This window comes from Dromiciops gliroides, chromosome 1 (assembly GCF_019393635.1).
Source record: "Dromiciops gliroides isolate mDroGli1 chromosome 1, mDroGli1.pri, whole genome shotgun sequence".
Taxonomy (NCBI): domain Eukaryota; kingdom Metazoa; phylum Chordata; class Mammalia; order Microbiotheria; family Microbiotheriidae; genus Dromiciops; species Dromiciops gliroides.
The window spans coordinates 97,043,819-97,059,777 of record NC_057861.1 but is presented as its reverse complement, the minus strand read 5'-3'; the positions used below and the strand labels follow the sequence as shown (position 1 = coordinate 97,059,777).

The 15,959-nt window shown below is 42.7% G+C and overlaps 1 protein-coding gene across 1 annotated transcript in view; it reads left to right on the top strand.

The window, feature by feature from the left end:
- The window catches only part of CCN4 (cellular communication network factor 4), a 45,213-nt gene that overhangs the window by 20,413 nt on the left and 8,841 nt on the right, over positions 1-15,959 (top strand). Inside the window, exons 2-3 of the mRNA XM_043978611.1 lie at positions 11,234-11,513; positions 15,189-15,446. Of these exons, the coding sequence (XP_043834546.1) occupies positions 11,234-11,513; positions 15,189-15,446 (538 nt within the window). The remainder of the gene's footprint in view (positions 1-11,233; positions 11,514-15,188; positions 15,447-15,959) is intronic.

Genomic DNA, 15,959 nt, shown 5'->3' with positions numbered 1-15,959 from the left:
AAAAAAAAAACAAGAAAAAAAGTAGTTCTCCTTACTACAAATCCAGTGCTCTTATCAACCAAGAGGCAATTGATACCTCAATACAAGTCCAAAATATACAAACTGAAAACCCATTTGAAAACAAGATGATGCTTATGTTCCCTGAAGTCCCCACCCATCCCATCCCCCATTCCCCTTCTCCCTCCCCCAAGTTAGGAAGGCCTTGAAAGTTAGTAAAACAACAGATGAAATTTTCTATAAGGTTTCCTTGAACTTTGCATCCACACAAACTCCCCAAATTCCATCCCATTTCAGGAAGCACGCTCAGGAAATGCTGTTTGGAGGAGAAAATAGACACATAGGACATCCTTCCCCTGCTAAGCCCCAAGCCAGCACAGGCCTCTCCACCTCCCCTGAGGCCATTGATGGGGGCCTGGAGTCTTTGTCTGAAGGATTAGCTAGAGATTGCAGCATGAGTTCACTAGGGCCAAGAAACTGTCATCTGTGAAACACATTCCTGGTCAAGAGTTTGAACCAAACCATCAGAGGCCTTCAGCCTGTTCACTGCTCTCTCTTCCTGTTAGCCTACCGCTGCATTTGCCTGTGTTTCCTAAATGGATATTTTTGCCCTCCCCTGAGGTGCCCTGAGGAGTCATTATGGACCTGGGGAGCCTTACTCTTACTGAGCGCCCATCACACTTTTAAAAAGTTTTTTTCTTACAAGGGCCTCAATAGTTCTGCTTCTCTGCTAATCCCTACTCAAAATGAGCTCTCACCCCCACAAGGAAATGATCTATGGTCTTTTCTTATGCCCCAATGCTTTACTTAGCTTGTCTTGGATCATGAGAGGTGATCTGGTGAGGTTGGTGCTATTATTGTCCCCATTTTCTTTCTTTCTTTTTTTTTTTTTGCTGGGCAATGAGGGTTAAGTGACTTGCCCAGGGTCACACAGCTAGTAAGTGTCAAGTGTCTGAGGCTGGATTTGAACTCAGGTACTCCTGACTCCAGGGCTGGTGCTTTATCCACTGCGCCCCCTAGCTGCCCCCTGTCCCCATTTTCAAGATAATAACTATTCATTATTGAATTGCAGTGTGTTACAGATGAAAGGGAGCTCAAGATTGCTCCTCCCTCTCTCACTCAGTAACATCCATACTGGGCTCCCTCGGTAACTGTTATATCAGCTCCCCCAAAACCCATTCATATACTGTCCCCACTCTACCTTCCTAGACTTCTTATACCTTATACCTCACACACACACACACACACACACACACACTCTGCCATCCAGCGATATTGGCCGCCTTGCTGTTCCTAGAACAAGACCCTCCATCTCCCAACTCATGGATCTTCATCCCCCCTTCCTGGTATTCTCTTCCTCCTCATCGCTGCCCCCCTCCCCCAGCTTCACAGCATTCTTGAAATCCCAGCTTAAATTGTACCTTATACTGACAGCTTTTCCTAAGCCCTCTTAGTTCTAGTGCCTTACTTGCATTGGCTATTTCCCATTTATTTGTAAATAATTTCTTTGTACATAGATGTTTGCCTGTCATCTTCCCCATTGGACTGTGAGCCCCTTGAGGGTGGGGGACTGTATTGCTTTTCTTTGGATCCCCAGAACTTATCACAGTGCCTTTGACATGGCCAGGGCTTAACTGACCATTCATCAATGGTACTCCAGTCTTCAGGGCTTAAAGATAGAGTGCTGCATTTGGTGTAAGGAAAACATGGCTTCAAATTCTGCTTATGATACTTTCTAGTGATATATCTGTGGTGGATCTCAGGCAGTTCTATAAGGCTTCGTGTTATTTTATTGCGAAGGCAGCTGGATGGCTCAGTAGATAGAATGCAGGGCCTGGAGTCAGGAAGACCTGAGTTCAAATCTGACCTCAAACACTTCCCAGCTATGTCATCCTGTCAAGTCACTTCACCTCTGTTTCCTTCAGTTTCCTCACCTGTAAAATGGGAATAATAATAGCAACTTCCTTGCAAGGTTGTTGTGGTGATCATATAAAATAATAAGTATAAAGCACTTACCACCATACTAGACACATAGTAAACAAATAAATGCTCATTATTATTAATTATAGATTATCATGTATTACTATTATTATCAAATAAATGTTAGTTATGATTATTATTAGCTTGTGACTCTGGGCAAGTCACTTAACCTAAAGCTTCTTAAACTGCGGATCATGACCCCATATGGGGTTAAGTAACTGAATGTGGGGGGTCGTGGAAAATTTGGCAACAGTAAAAGGTTATGTGTGCCTATTTGATATACCTATATACCTGGGGTTGGTTGTTTAAAAATTTCTCGGGTGAAAAGGGGTCATAAGTTAAAAAAGTTTAAGAAGCCCTGACTTAACCCCTGTTTTCCTCAGTTTTCCTAACTGTAAAATGCGGATAATAATAAAACCTACCTGCCAGGTTGGTTGAGAGGATCAAATGAAATAATATTTGTCAAGTGCACAAGGTACTATATAAATGCTTATCTATTCCCCTCCAGCCCTTTCATTTCATTGGTGAGGAAAATGAATCCCAAGGAAGTTAAGTGACTTTCCCAAGGTCACACAGGTAGCAAGGAAGCAAGTTAAGAGCTGAGCACAAGTCCTTTGATTACAAATCCAGGATTGGTTGCCTGGTGTACCACTCTGCATTGTCTACCTTGAATCATGCTTATGGTTGCAGAGGGTTAGTTTAAAAGAGTTCATAGCTCCATCGTGCATCAGGTTTGCAAAGTAATTTCCTCAAGACCACTATCCCATGAGGTAGATTGTCCAAATAGTCTTATCCCCATTTTGCAGATGAAGTGACTTCCCCAAGTGTCTGAGGTAGGATTTGAACCCAGGTCTCCTGACTCCAAATCATTCCAGATGATTCCAGAGCATTCCAAATCATAGTGTTCATTCTACTTAGGTGGGGAACTCATCAAGGGCAAAATCTCGGACACTTTTCTATGTATGTCCCCAGCACCTAACACAGAGCCTGGCTATAGCAGAGGCTTAAGAAATGAGGTGAGTTGGACTGGATTTAATCGGACTGAGAGGAAGGCAGAACGTGAAACAACCACTAAGGGGTTCCTTTCCATGAAGGTGGAAATCAGATCCTTACACGGATTCATTGATAGACGGGACCGCTCTCCTGCCACAAGTGAAGAGCATCACTCACCACTAGGTGGCAGCAGGAGAGAAGTTCTTGCTCACATAGACTCTCGGGAAGCAGTTTTATCGGAACAGGCAGCTAGCAAAGCAATCTCCTCTCTCTGGGAATCTTTCAGCTCTACAACTGGTATAGGGGATAAGCCCTATAGTTGCCTCCTTCGTCTGGGCCTCAGTTTCCCATCTGTAGAATGAGAGACTAGGAGTATCTTTGAGGTCTCTTCCACCTCTAAATCTTACGATCTGCCAGCATTCACAAGAGGATGAAGCAAACTCCAGAGATGCTTTCCTAACGATAATCTAACAATATGGTGCAATGGAAGGAAGTCTTGGGTTTTAAGGCCACCACTGGCATAATTCAGTAGCTGTGTGACCTTAGACAAATGACTATGAAGTCCTCTGATCCTCAGGCATTTGTTGTTTGTAAAATAAATGTAATAATATTTATACTATCCCCCCTCAGAGGGTTAACATGAGGGACAAATGGCATGATAATTATACTTTAAGGCTTTGGAAGCACTTTACATGCAGTATTGATCTTCACAACAATCCTCTGGGGTTAGTGGTACCATCATTATTTTACAAATAGGAAACCAAGGTTCAGAAAGGTTAAGTGACTTGCCTCAGATCACACAGCTTTGTTTTTTGTTTTTTGTTTTTTTGAGGTATAATTTAAACCCAGGTCTTTCTGATTCCCAGTCTGGTATTTTAGCCAGCTTCCCACTTCCTCTCATGTCTGGGTGGATGGGGTTTGTCACCATCAAGTGCTATAAAAATCTCAGCTATTTTGATTATTATTCTATCCAATAAATATTTACTGATCACCTGCTTGTGTAGCCCAGCACTGAGCAAGGTAATGTGGGGACAAATGAAGTAGAATAGTCTCCAACCTTAAGGAGTACATTGACCTTGGGAATAAGAGACCTGGGTTCTAATCTTCACTTTGATACTTAACAGCTATTTGACTATAGGCAAGTCACTTTTCTCATCTGTAAAATGGGGTAATGATAAATTGTCCTGCCCATCTCATAGGGTTGCTAGAAGTAAAGTGTTTTTGTAAAACTAAAAGCACGATGGAATTGTGAATATTACAAAGAAGAGTTTGAGAAGTACCTAGAATCTTAAATTGAGTGGGACCTCATTCTCCCCATTTGGAGCTACTGAGCAGCTAGGACAGAGTGCTGGGCTGGCCTCTTTCCTGTTCCTCAAATAAGACACTCCATCTCTGGTCTCCAGGTATTGTCACTGACTGTCCTCCATACCTGGAATACTCTCTCTGCTCACCTCTGCCTCCCCAGCTCCCCTGATTTCTTCAAGTCAAAGTCCTGGGCAGCTAGGTGGCACAGCGGATAAAGCACTGGCCCTGGATTCAGGAGTACCTAAGTCCAAATCTGGCCTCAGATACTTGACACTCACTAGCTGTGTGACCCTGGGCAAGTCACTTAACCCCCCATTGCCCTGAAAAAAAAATCCCACTTTCAACTGAAAGCTTTTCCCAATTCCTTCCCTCTGTTGATGATCTCCAATTTACCCTGCTTTCAACTCGTTTGTACCTGGGTTTTTGCATGTTGTTTCCCTCTTTTCATTGTAAGCACCTTAAGGTTGGACACAGTCTTTTGCCTTTAGTTGTATTCCCGGAGCTTAGTATGATGCCTAGCACATAGTAAAAGCTTCACAAATGCTTGACTGGCTGAGTCAGGAAGACCTGAGTTCCAATGAAGTCTCAGAAAACTTACTTATCTGTGTGATTCTGGGCAAATCACAGTCTTTATGTCAGTTTCCCCAACTGTAAAATGGGAATAATGATATCACCTACCTCACAGTGTTATTGTGAGAATTTCAAATGAGATAATGCTTGTAAAGTTCTTAGCCTAGCCCCTAATTAGCTCTTAATAAATGCTTCCCTGGGGGGCAGTTAGGAGGTGCAGTGGACAAAGCATCCGCCCTGGATTCAGGAGGACCCGATTTCAAATCTGGCCTCTGACACTTGACACTTACTAGCTTTGTGACCTTGGGCAAGTCACTTAACCCTCATTGTCCTGCCCAACCCCACCCCACCCCCAATTTTTTTTTTTTTAAATAAATGCTTCCTTCCTTCCTTGGTCCTATTAAGAGCCTGCTATATTAAGTCAGCCTTAGACCTGAAAATGCTTCATCCCAGCTATCTTCTTGTCCACCCTGCTAGCACAATGAGTGGAGGACCACCTAATCATCCCTTTCCCTGCCATCACAGCTTTCCTACTCTGGGGCCACTAATCAAATCAACTCTACCACTGTTTCTGGAAAGAGCATGCCCACAGACTGTTATACTGTTCTACCTCCTGTCCCCAGGACTTCCCAGACCAGAGCAACTTTCCCTGGCTACCACTTCTCTGTATGTATTCACACACACACACACACACACACACACACACACACACACACACACATGCCCATGCACACACACACACGCATGCACTAATGCAAACTTCTTGAGGAAAGGGACTGTCTTGCTTTTGCATTTGCATCCCTAACCCTAGCATAGTACCTAGCACATAGTAGTTATTAAATAAATGCTCCTTACTTCTTTGTCTTCCTTCTTACCTTTTTCTTCCCTCCTTCCTTTCCTTCCCTTTCCTTTTCTCCTTCTTTTCTCTTCCTTCCTTCCTTTTTCTTCCTTCCTTCCTTCTTTCTTTCTTTCTTTCTTTCTTTCTTTCTTTCTTTCTTTCTTTCTTTCTTTCTTTCTTTCTTTCTTTCTTTCTTTCTTTCTTTCTTTCTTTCAGCAATTTAATCTTTACCTGATTGCCAGGCCTGTGATCTTCTCCCCACTTTCACAGCTGCCTCTGGCAGGGTCTTCCCAATGGAATGATGAACTAAGCTTCATAGGTTCGCATAAACAGAGGTATTGGGTTGGAAGCATCCTCAGAAGCCATCCAGTACAACATCCTCATTTTACATCTTAGGAAACCAAGGACTAAGAAGTTAAGTGAGAGCAGCTAGGTGGCAAAGTGGAGAGACCCTCCTTTGAGGGTCATGCGATACAATTATATCACCATGTCTGGATATTTGTTACCATTGACAACTGACCTTCAGCTAACATTAACCATCATCACCATCATCACCAACAATATTATTATTAATACCTAGACCTTCTATCATAAGGCATTTAGGTGGTACCACTGGACAGGGCACTGGCTCTAGAGTCAGGAGGACCTGAGTTCAAATATAGCCTTGATACTTACTAGCTCTGTGACCCTGGGAAAGTCACTCCACCCTGTTTACCTCAGCTTCCTCATCTATAAAATGAGTTAGAGAAAGAAATGGCAAACCATTTCAGTATCTCTGCCAAGAAAACCCTGAATGGAGTCACTAAGAGTCAGATAGGACTGAAACAACTCAACAACAACAACAACCACCATCACCTTCTATTTCTCCCAGGGTCTCATTATATCCAATCTAATAAACATTTTTTTTAGGTTGTGGCAATTCTGTTTATTTCTTTTGGTTTTATGATTTCACTTTGTTCATTTGATATTTTGGTTCCTTTTTTTTTTTTTTGCGGGGCAATGGGGGTTAAGTGACTTGCCCAGGGTCACACAGCTAGTAAGTGTCAAGTGTCCGAGGCCAGATTTGAACTCAGGTACTCCTGAATCCAGGGCCAGTGCTTTATCCACTGTGCTATCTAGCTGCCCCCTTGGTTTCTTTTTAATAATAGACATTTCTGTTTAAAATCTTGAGTTCCTGATTCTATCCCTCCTTCCCTCCATCTTCTCATCCTTCTCTGAGGTAATAAGCAATCAGATACAGGTTATACAATGTACAATTATGTAAAATATTACCATATTAGTCGTTTTGTATAAGGAGACTCAAATAAAAGGAAAAAATGAAAGAAAGTGAAAAATAGCATGCTTCAGTCTGTGTTCAATCAATATCAGTTCTTTCTTTGGAGGTGTACAGTGTGCTTCATCATTAGTCCTTTGGGATTGTCTTGGATCATTGTATTGCTGAGAATAGTTGTCATTCACAATTCTTCATCAAACAATATTGATGTTACTGTGCACAACTTTCTCCTGGTTCTGCTCACTTCACTATATATCAGTTCATATAAGTCTTTCCAGGCCTTTCTGAAATCATCTGGTTTGTCATTTCTTATAGCACAATAATATTCCATCACCATCATATACCATAGCTTGTTTAGCCATTCCCGAATTGCTGGGTATTCCTTTAATTTCCAATTCTTAGCCACCACAAAAAGAACTGCTATAAATATTTTTGTACAGATAGGTCTCTTTCCTCTTTTGGGGGGTTATCTTTGGGATATAAACCTAGCAGTCGTATTGCTGGATCAAAGAATAGGTATAGTTTGATAGCCCTTTGGACATAGTTCCAAATTACTCTCCAGAATGATTGGATCTTTCCACACTTCTACCAACAGTGAATTAGAATCCCAGTTTTCCCACATCCCTGACACCTCCGACATCCAATATTTTCCTTTTTGGTTATATTTGCCACTCTGATAGTTGTTTTAGTCTCAGAGTTGTTTTAATTTGCATTTCTCTGATCAATAGTGATCTAGCACATTTTTTCATATGATTATAGATAGCTTTGATTTCTTTGTAAACTGCCTGTTCCTGTCCTTTGACCATTTATCAATTAGGGGATGACTTGTATTTTTATAAATTTGACTCAGTTCTCTTTCTATTTGATAAATGAGACCTTTATCACAGATAGATACTTGTTGAAAAATTCTTTCCTGGTTTTCTGCTTTCCTTATAATCTTAGTTATATTCATTTCGTTTGTGCAGAAACTTTTTAATTTTATATAAACAAAATTATCTATTTTACATTTTGAATTGCTCTCTATATCTTCTTTGATCCTAAATTCTTCCTCTGTCTATAAATCTGACAGATAAAAACTATTCCATGCTCTCTTAATTTACTTATGGTATCACCCTTTATGTGTAAATCATGCACCTATTTTGACCTTATCTTGTATATGGTGTAAGGTGTTGGCCTATACCTAGTTTCTGCCATACTGTTTTCCAGCAGTATTTGTCAAATAATGAGTTTTTGTTCTAAAAGCTTAGATCTTTGGGCTAATAAGCATTTATTAAGTGCCTACTGTGTGCTAGGCACTGTGCTGAGCACCTCGGGTCATGGCTCTGTTATTTATTAGCCATGTGACCACAGACAAGTCACATAATTTCTGTGGGTCTAGTTCTTATCTATAAAATGAGCAGGTTGTTGGACTCCTCTAAAATGTTGAGCTTTATGCTTATACTTCTATATCCCCAGCATATTTATAAGGGATGTTGCTGCTAGCTGTAAGCTTACTGTAGCTGCAACTGGCTAAGTCCAGGGGAGTGACCGTGGGGGGGGGGGAGTGTGTATTTGGGGAGTGTGTATTTGGGGACTAATGGACTGGATTTGTGGCATTTAAACAGGAAGATGAAAAAAAAAAGGCAATACCTCTAAGGTGAACTCTGACCTAGTATGTCAAATGAGCTGAGCTCATTGCTTGCTCCCTCAACCAGCTTAGCTTTCCAAAGTAAAAGCTATAGACTACTCTGCTCAGGCCCTGGAGGACTGGGAAGGTAATCTTCCCTTTCACAACAAAGCTCCACCTTTATGGAAATGAAAATGTGGTGAGCTCTAGGGCTGCCTTTGCCACTGAATAATTGTATGATCTTGGGCAAGTCATTTTCCCTCCCTCTGGGCCTCGGTAAAATGAGGTGAACAGGCTAGATAGATTTTCAAGTCCTTTCCAGTTCTGATCATTTCTGGGAAGCAGTTGGGTTCAGTGGGAAGAGCCCTAGCTCTGGGGTCAGAGGAGCTGGGCTCAAATCTTACCTCTGATTGCTTAGTCCCTGTGTGACCCTAGGCAAGTCAACTACTCTCCCTGGGTCTCCGTTTTCTCACCTGTAAAATGAGAGGTTTGGACTATAAGGCCTCTACTGTTCCTTCCTGTTGTATGTCTATGGGCTTATGTTTCTACCTTCTTCAAAAACATATGAACCAAATAACATCTTACCATATGTCTCCCCATGCCTATCTGCGGGTGGGGTCAGGATAATTTGCTTGCTTGTTTGTTTTACTAAGCCTGTGATTTCATTGGTTTAGGGAGCTCCCAGAGAAGCAATTCCCTGCACCAATGCAGTTCAGCCTCAGCTCAGCACCTTATAGTCCAGTGAATGATTGGAGGAATGAAAAAGCATTTGTAAAGCACTTACTATATGAGAAGTGCCGGGTTTATAAATTGAAAAGTAGAGACAGTCACTGCTCTCAAGGAGGCCACATTCTAATGGTCCAAAATGGTTTCCTGGGGGGACTCTGCGATGTTTAAAATCTAAATGTGTGGTCGCCTTAAATTAGAAGCTTTAGCACCAGTCTTTGGGCATTAAGCACTTATTTAAGCATACTAAGTATCAGGAAAAAGGGAACACATGGAGTTGAGAAAAGGCCTATCTAGCCTAGAGTTCCAGCCTGGTCTGGTTCTTCCTCAAGTCCTCCACCATGAGCCTGCTTCAACCATGAACTCCTCTCAAACTGAGTATGGAAGCTTTTTATAGGTCTGGAGCAGAAGTGGTCCTTACACACTGCTTCAAGCTGATTGGTAGACATCATCCAAATCCATTGGTTCACTCGACTTGAAGGTGGTCTTGAGGTGAGTTCGAAGTCCTTAGCTTCTGAGAACATACCTTCTTAAGGGGTAGCCAGGTGTGCTTACAATCTAGTTAACTTGAAGTGGGCTAATCAGCAGTCCATCACTCTCACTTAATTCAATCAGTTTAGATTAATCTCCAGGTGAGCCTTTGAGTATCTGCTAAATCCCATTATTTTCTCACAACTCAGAGGTCAAGTGACTTGGCCAAAGCCATCCGGCCCATGTGTGTGTTAGAGGCATAATTGAAACTCAGGTTTTCCTCCTGACTTTGAGGTCTTCTTCCTTCCAGTAAGCCCTCTGACTCTCTCCCTTCCTCCTTTCCCCTTCCCCCTACCCATTGACCAAATAATATACCAGTTTCTAAGCCTTATATTCAAAGCCGCCTACAACTTGGCTCCAATACTAGCCTTATCACCTTTTTGCACAATCAACATTCCAAAAAAACTGACCTGCTTGCCAAACCCAAATCTTGTCCTTTCCTGCCTTTGTACCTTAGCTCATCCTGTCTCCCTAGCCCAGAACAGTCTTCCCACTCCCCGCCTTAAATCTTCCCCTTCTTTCAAGGCCCAGCTCAGGTGGTACATAATCCATTCATCTGTCCCTGTTCTCCCCATCTATAAGTGATCTTTCCTTCCTTGCACTGTTCATTATCATATCCCTGTTATAATTATTTGTATCTGTTGCCCTCTATTAACCAACTGAACTAAAAGCTTCATGAGGACAGATATGGGTCAATGATCGTTTTAGCATTATAGGTGCTTAATAGACATGGGATGAAATGGAATGTGATGGGATGCAGAGGGATACAGTGAGACACAGTGGGCTACACTACACTTGGATGTAGTGGGATGCACTGGGACACAGTAGGACAGTGGGATGCAATAGAATGAAGTGGTATGCAATTCAATGTAAGTGAATAGAATGGAACTGGCACCAGAAGACATTTCCAGTTGGACAGCACCACTACTGGCACTGTTGTTGTTGTTGTTCAGTCATTTCAGTCTTATCTGACTCTCCATGGCTCCGTTTGGGATTTTCTTGGCAAAGCCACTGGAATGGTTTGCCATTCCTTCTCCAGCTCATTTTATAGATGAGGAACCGAGGCAAACAGAGTGAAGTGACTTGAGCATCGTCACACAGGTAGGAAGTGTCTGAGACTGGATTTGAACTCAGGAAGAGGAGTTTTCCAGATTCAGAGCCCAGTCCTCAATCCATAGCATCACGTAGCTGCCCCAGCACAATAGTCCTGTAATAATGGGGAAAGCACTGAACTGGGATTCAGGAGACTTGGATTTTAGTCCTAATTCTGCTTTCTAACCATGGGCAATCCTATTCTCTGGGACTTGGTTTCCTTTTCTGTAAAACAAAGGGGCTAGACTAAAATGAGCAGTAACATCCCATTGAGATCTAACATTTTGTGCTCTTCTCCCCTCCCTCTTTTTCCCCCCTGCAGGCCCTTATCCAGTCTTCTACTATCATGCCCCAAACCTCAGTCCCTGTGGAGGACACCTCATCACGCCCTCAGTTCTGTAAGTGGCCATGTGAGTGCCCCCCAACCCCACCCCGATGCCCCGCTGGTATCAGCCTGATCACTGATGGCTGTGAGTGCTGCAAGATGTGCGCCCAGCAGCTTGGTGACAACTGCACAGAGGCAGCCACTTGTGACCCTCACCGGGGTTTGTACTGCGACTACAGTGGGGACCGCCCGAGGTACGCAATAGGAGTGTGTGCACGTAAGTGACATCCCTACAGTAAGCTGCTAGGTTTAGCTCCCTTGTGCATAGATGCTAATCATGCCACTCCTCTGCTCAAGACTGGGCAATGGCTCCCTTATGCCTGCCTGGCAGTGAAGGCCCTCCACAGTCTGGTGCCACCCCACCTTTCCAGCCTCCTGTCATATTCCTCTGCTTTGTATACTCTGAGCTCCTGTCAAACTGGGAGAGTTCTGATCCTCCAGGACCCCAGGTTTTCCTGCTTCTATACATGCTGATCCCTGTGCAAAGAATGTCTGTCCTGCCCCTGCTCCAGTAAATACCTACACTTACACCTACTAAAGCCCTACAAAGTGCCTCCCCCTCCAGAAGCACTTCTCTGCCTCCCCACAATTAGCAGCAACCTCTCACCTCAGACTTCACATAGTACTTTATTTGCCTCTTGTGAACCCCCAATATATTTTACTAGAATTATGTGTGCTTGTGGCACAGTCTTCACTACACAGTGAGGAAAACAGTAGGCATTTAATAGTAGTACTCAAAAGGAACCAAAACAAACGCATTGCTTGCTGAATTTGTTGCATGCTCTTTGGAGAAGGAAACATAATAGGAAGAGAAAGGTACTTCCCTAAGTTTGTCCCATGATGGTAAATAAGATAGTTTCAACCCTCAATGAGCTTACTCTATAGTCTAATTGGGAAAATATAACCTGTGGCAAAATCACTATAATAATAATTCAAATATGATTAATGCATAAAGAAAATACAAAGTGCTTTGAAACTTAGGATGAGGGAAAGATTCTTTTTCATGAAAAAAATCAGGAAAGGCTTCAGAGAGGAGGTGGCAATGGAGCTGGGATTTGAAACATAATATAAAACATAGAATAATAGAGCTAAAAGGAATCTTAGATGATCCCTGTATGAATGAATGGCTGGCTGGCTGGCTGGCTGAATCAGTGAATGAATATGATCTTGCCAATTACAGTGTAAGCTCCTTGAAGGCAGGGACTGTCTTTTACCTCTTTTTGTATCCCTAGTGCTTAACACAGTGCCTGGCTTTGGGGTACTTAATAAATGGTTATTGGGGGCAGCTAGGTGGTGCAGTGGATAGAGCATTGGCCCTGGAGTCAGGAGGACTTGAGTTTAAATTCAGCCTCCAGACACTTGACACTTACTAGCTGTGTGACCCTGGGCAAGTCACTTAACCCTCATTGCCCACCCCCCCCAAAAAAAAAGACAAACAAAAAAATGCTTATTGACTGAATAAATATAACAAGTGACTACTATGTTCCAAATACAAAATGAGATAGGCCTTGCCCTCATGAAGCTTACATTCTAATCAGTGGAAATGATACCTACCCAGAAATTGGAGTTTTGGTCTGGGAAGGCCCAGAGACTATGAGTGGCACCATAGGACAGTTGATTATCCAACCCTTTCCCCAGGAGCAATGATAGTATTGCTATGATTGTTACTCTAGGAACAAGAGAGGGAAGACTACAGGATATTTGGCAAGATACCTGGGTAGGCCCTGGTTTTCTGGAGGGTGGGGCTGGCTAGGTGTGTAGTAAGTAGCTGAGTGTGCACCAGTCTTACAGAGGAAGAAGCTGAGGCTGTGTCAATAGTTTGCCAGCACATCTATAGGCAGAGATAGGGCTGGCATGTGATGTGGAGAAGTGAGTCTTGACCCTGAACTGTGGTGAGCTGACTTTCTGTGGTTCCAATGACCTTTCCTTGATCAGACCAGAAACAGAGTCCCCAGACCACTTGGTACATTTCATAGGGTACAGGCCTTAGGTAAACTTTCTCTAAACCCAATTGCTAGCACAGGGCTCTGTAGGTGTTTAATAAATATCTGTTGAATTGGGTTAAAGTTAGTCAATTAGGCAATAAACATTTATTAAGCATATTGTGCTTAATAGGACAACTGGTTGGCACGGAGGACAGAATGCTAGGCCTGGAGTCAGGAAGACCTGAGTTCAAATCTGGCCTCAGACACGTATTAGCTGAGTGACCCTGGGCAAGTCACTTAATCCTGTTTGTCACAGTTTCCTCATGTGTAAAGTGAGCTGGAGAAGGAACTGGCAAAGCAGTACAGTATCTTTGCCAAGAAAACCCCAAATAGGGTCACAAAGAGTTGGACACAACTGAAACAACTGAACAACAAACATGCTTAATGCCCCACCATCTATAAAAAGCCTTCCTGATGCTCTTTATTGCTGGTGATTTTCCCCACCCCCTTCAGATTATCTCCAATGTGGTCAGTGAGTCAGTCAATAAACAGGGTTAAGTGACTTGCCCAGGGTCACACAGCTAGTAAGTATCTGAGGTTGCATTTGAACTCAAGTCCTCCTGACTCCGAGTTAGGCACTCTAACCACTGAACTACCTAGTTACCTCATATGGACTAGATGTGTATAATTTTTCCTCCAACTCCAATCCTCTAGTCCTATAAAACAAGGGACAGAACAGGGTTTAGCCTTATGTCGGCTCAAGAGAAAGTGTTTATTATCCAGATCCTGGGACAAAAGGCTCTGAGTCCAGACTTATAGGACCTGCCAAGGCTTGTGATCAATTCACAGAGGCTTTAACAACCCAGAATCACTTACATAGCACCATGAGGCATTCCAGGAGGGTTTTACTGGAAGAATTATTATTATTATTATCATCATCATTATTTTATTATCATTAGTTGTAATAGTAGTCATCACATTTAATTACGATAATAGCATACTGTTCCCACAATAAAGCTACAAAGGAAATTTCATGATCTAGTGAAGATTCCTAGACTTGGAGTCAGAAAGGATCAGGTTCAAATCTGGACTCTTCCACTCACCAGCTGAGTCACTTAACAGCACTGAGCCTCAGTTTCTTTAACTTTAAAATGGGAATAATAGTAGCTAGAATATCTACATCACAGTACTTTGTGGAAAGTGCTTCATAAAATGCTATTTACTTTTGTTGGGATTACAGATTATACTGGTTGAGTTCCTTCCCAATGCTGAAATTCTATGATTTTAGGGAGATAGTCCAAATACTTGTATCCCCATTTTGTACAACTGAGGAAATTGAGATTTTAAGAGGTAAAGAGATTTGTCGGTGGTCATGCTAATGGCAAATCTAGGAATGAAACCCAGGTTTTTCAATTCCAGAGCCATGCTTAGAGAAAAGTCAATGAATCTTTGCCACAAAGCAGAAAATTCATAGGGTTAGACTCATCCAGGAGGTGTTTATTCTCCCCTCAGCAGCTTAAAACCTCACGATTTGCTAGGATATGATTCCTTGACTCCCATTCCTTTTTTTTAAATTGAGGCAAACAGGGTTAAGTGACTTGCCCAAGGTCACACATCTAGTAAGTGTCTGAAGCCAAATTTGAACGTAGGTCCTCCTAACTCCTGGGCCAGTGCTCTAACCACTAAGTGACCACTCCGCCTCTGCCTCTCACTCCTTGAGCCACACCACTGAGTCACTTCCATACCTATCATTTTCACGTATTCCAGGTACAATCTTTATTAGTTCCCTCACTGTCTAACCCCTAATCAGGTGTTCTTTTCTCCCCTTGGAGGCCAAATAACCTCTATGGTACCTTCATCCCCCTAACTGATGAGTCTAAAGATTCTCTTTCTATTATACTATAGTGACCTCCCTGCTAAGAACCATGCCCCATTATTGGTCGTGGTTCCTGTCTGTGTATTTGCAGAAATGGTTGGTGTAGGCTGTGTCCTAGATGGGGTGAGGTACAGGAATGGCCAATCTTTCCAGCCCAACTGCAAGTTCAACTGTACTTGCATCAATGGGGCTGTGGGCTGCATTCCACTCTGCACCAACTCTCGCCCACCACGTCTCTGGTGCCCCAACCCTAAGAGGATCAAGATGGCAGGCCAATGCTGTGAGCAGTGGGTCTGTGATGATTCAAAGAAACCTCGGAAGACCTTGCCACGACACATCTCTCCCTCAGGTAAGGGCAGGGGAATGAAATGTTCCTGGCACCGGGATGGACAGGTTGGGAAGAATTGGGACTTCAGTTTTAACTCTAACAATGGGTTTACTAGGCAACCGACCACTCAGTTAATAAAGTAGGATGATTATTGAGGGTCTGCAATGTGATTAGCACTCTACCCATCAGTGCTGTATGGGATGCAAAGAAAATTAAAGCAAGATTGCTATCTTCCTAAAGTTTACAATATACTAGAGAAGACTGAGTGGTAAAAAACATCATGGGGTAGAGGATACAGAGCTGACCTTGGGAGCAAGAGTGGCAAAGTTCAAGTTCTTTCTCATCACTTAAACAGTCAGTGGCTCAGATGATTCAACAACTATAAATTACAGAGGAGCTGTGGATCAATATTAGTGGAGGGAATGCCAAGAATTCCCCACATAGACCAACTCATGGGTACATACCTCCCCTCCTCCCCTTTAAAAATATCATTTTTCTGTTAGTACTAGAAGGGATGTTAGAGCTCATCTAATC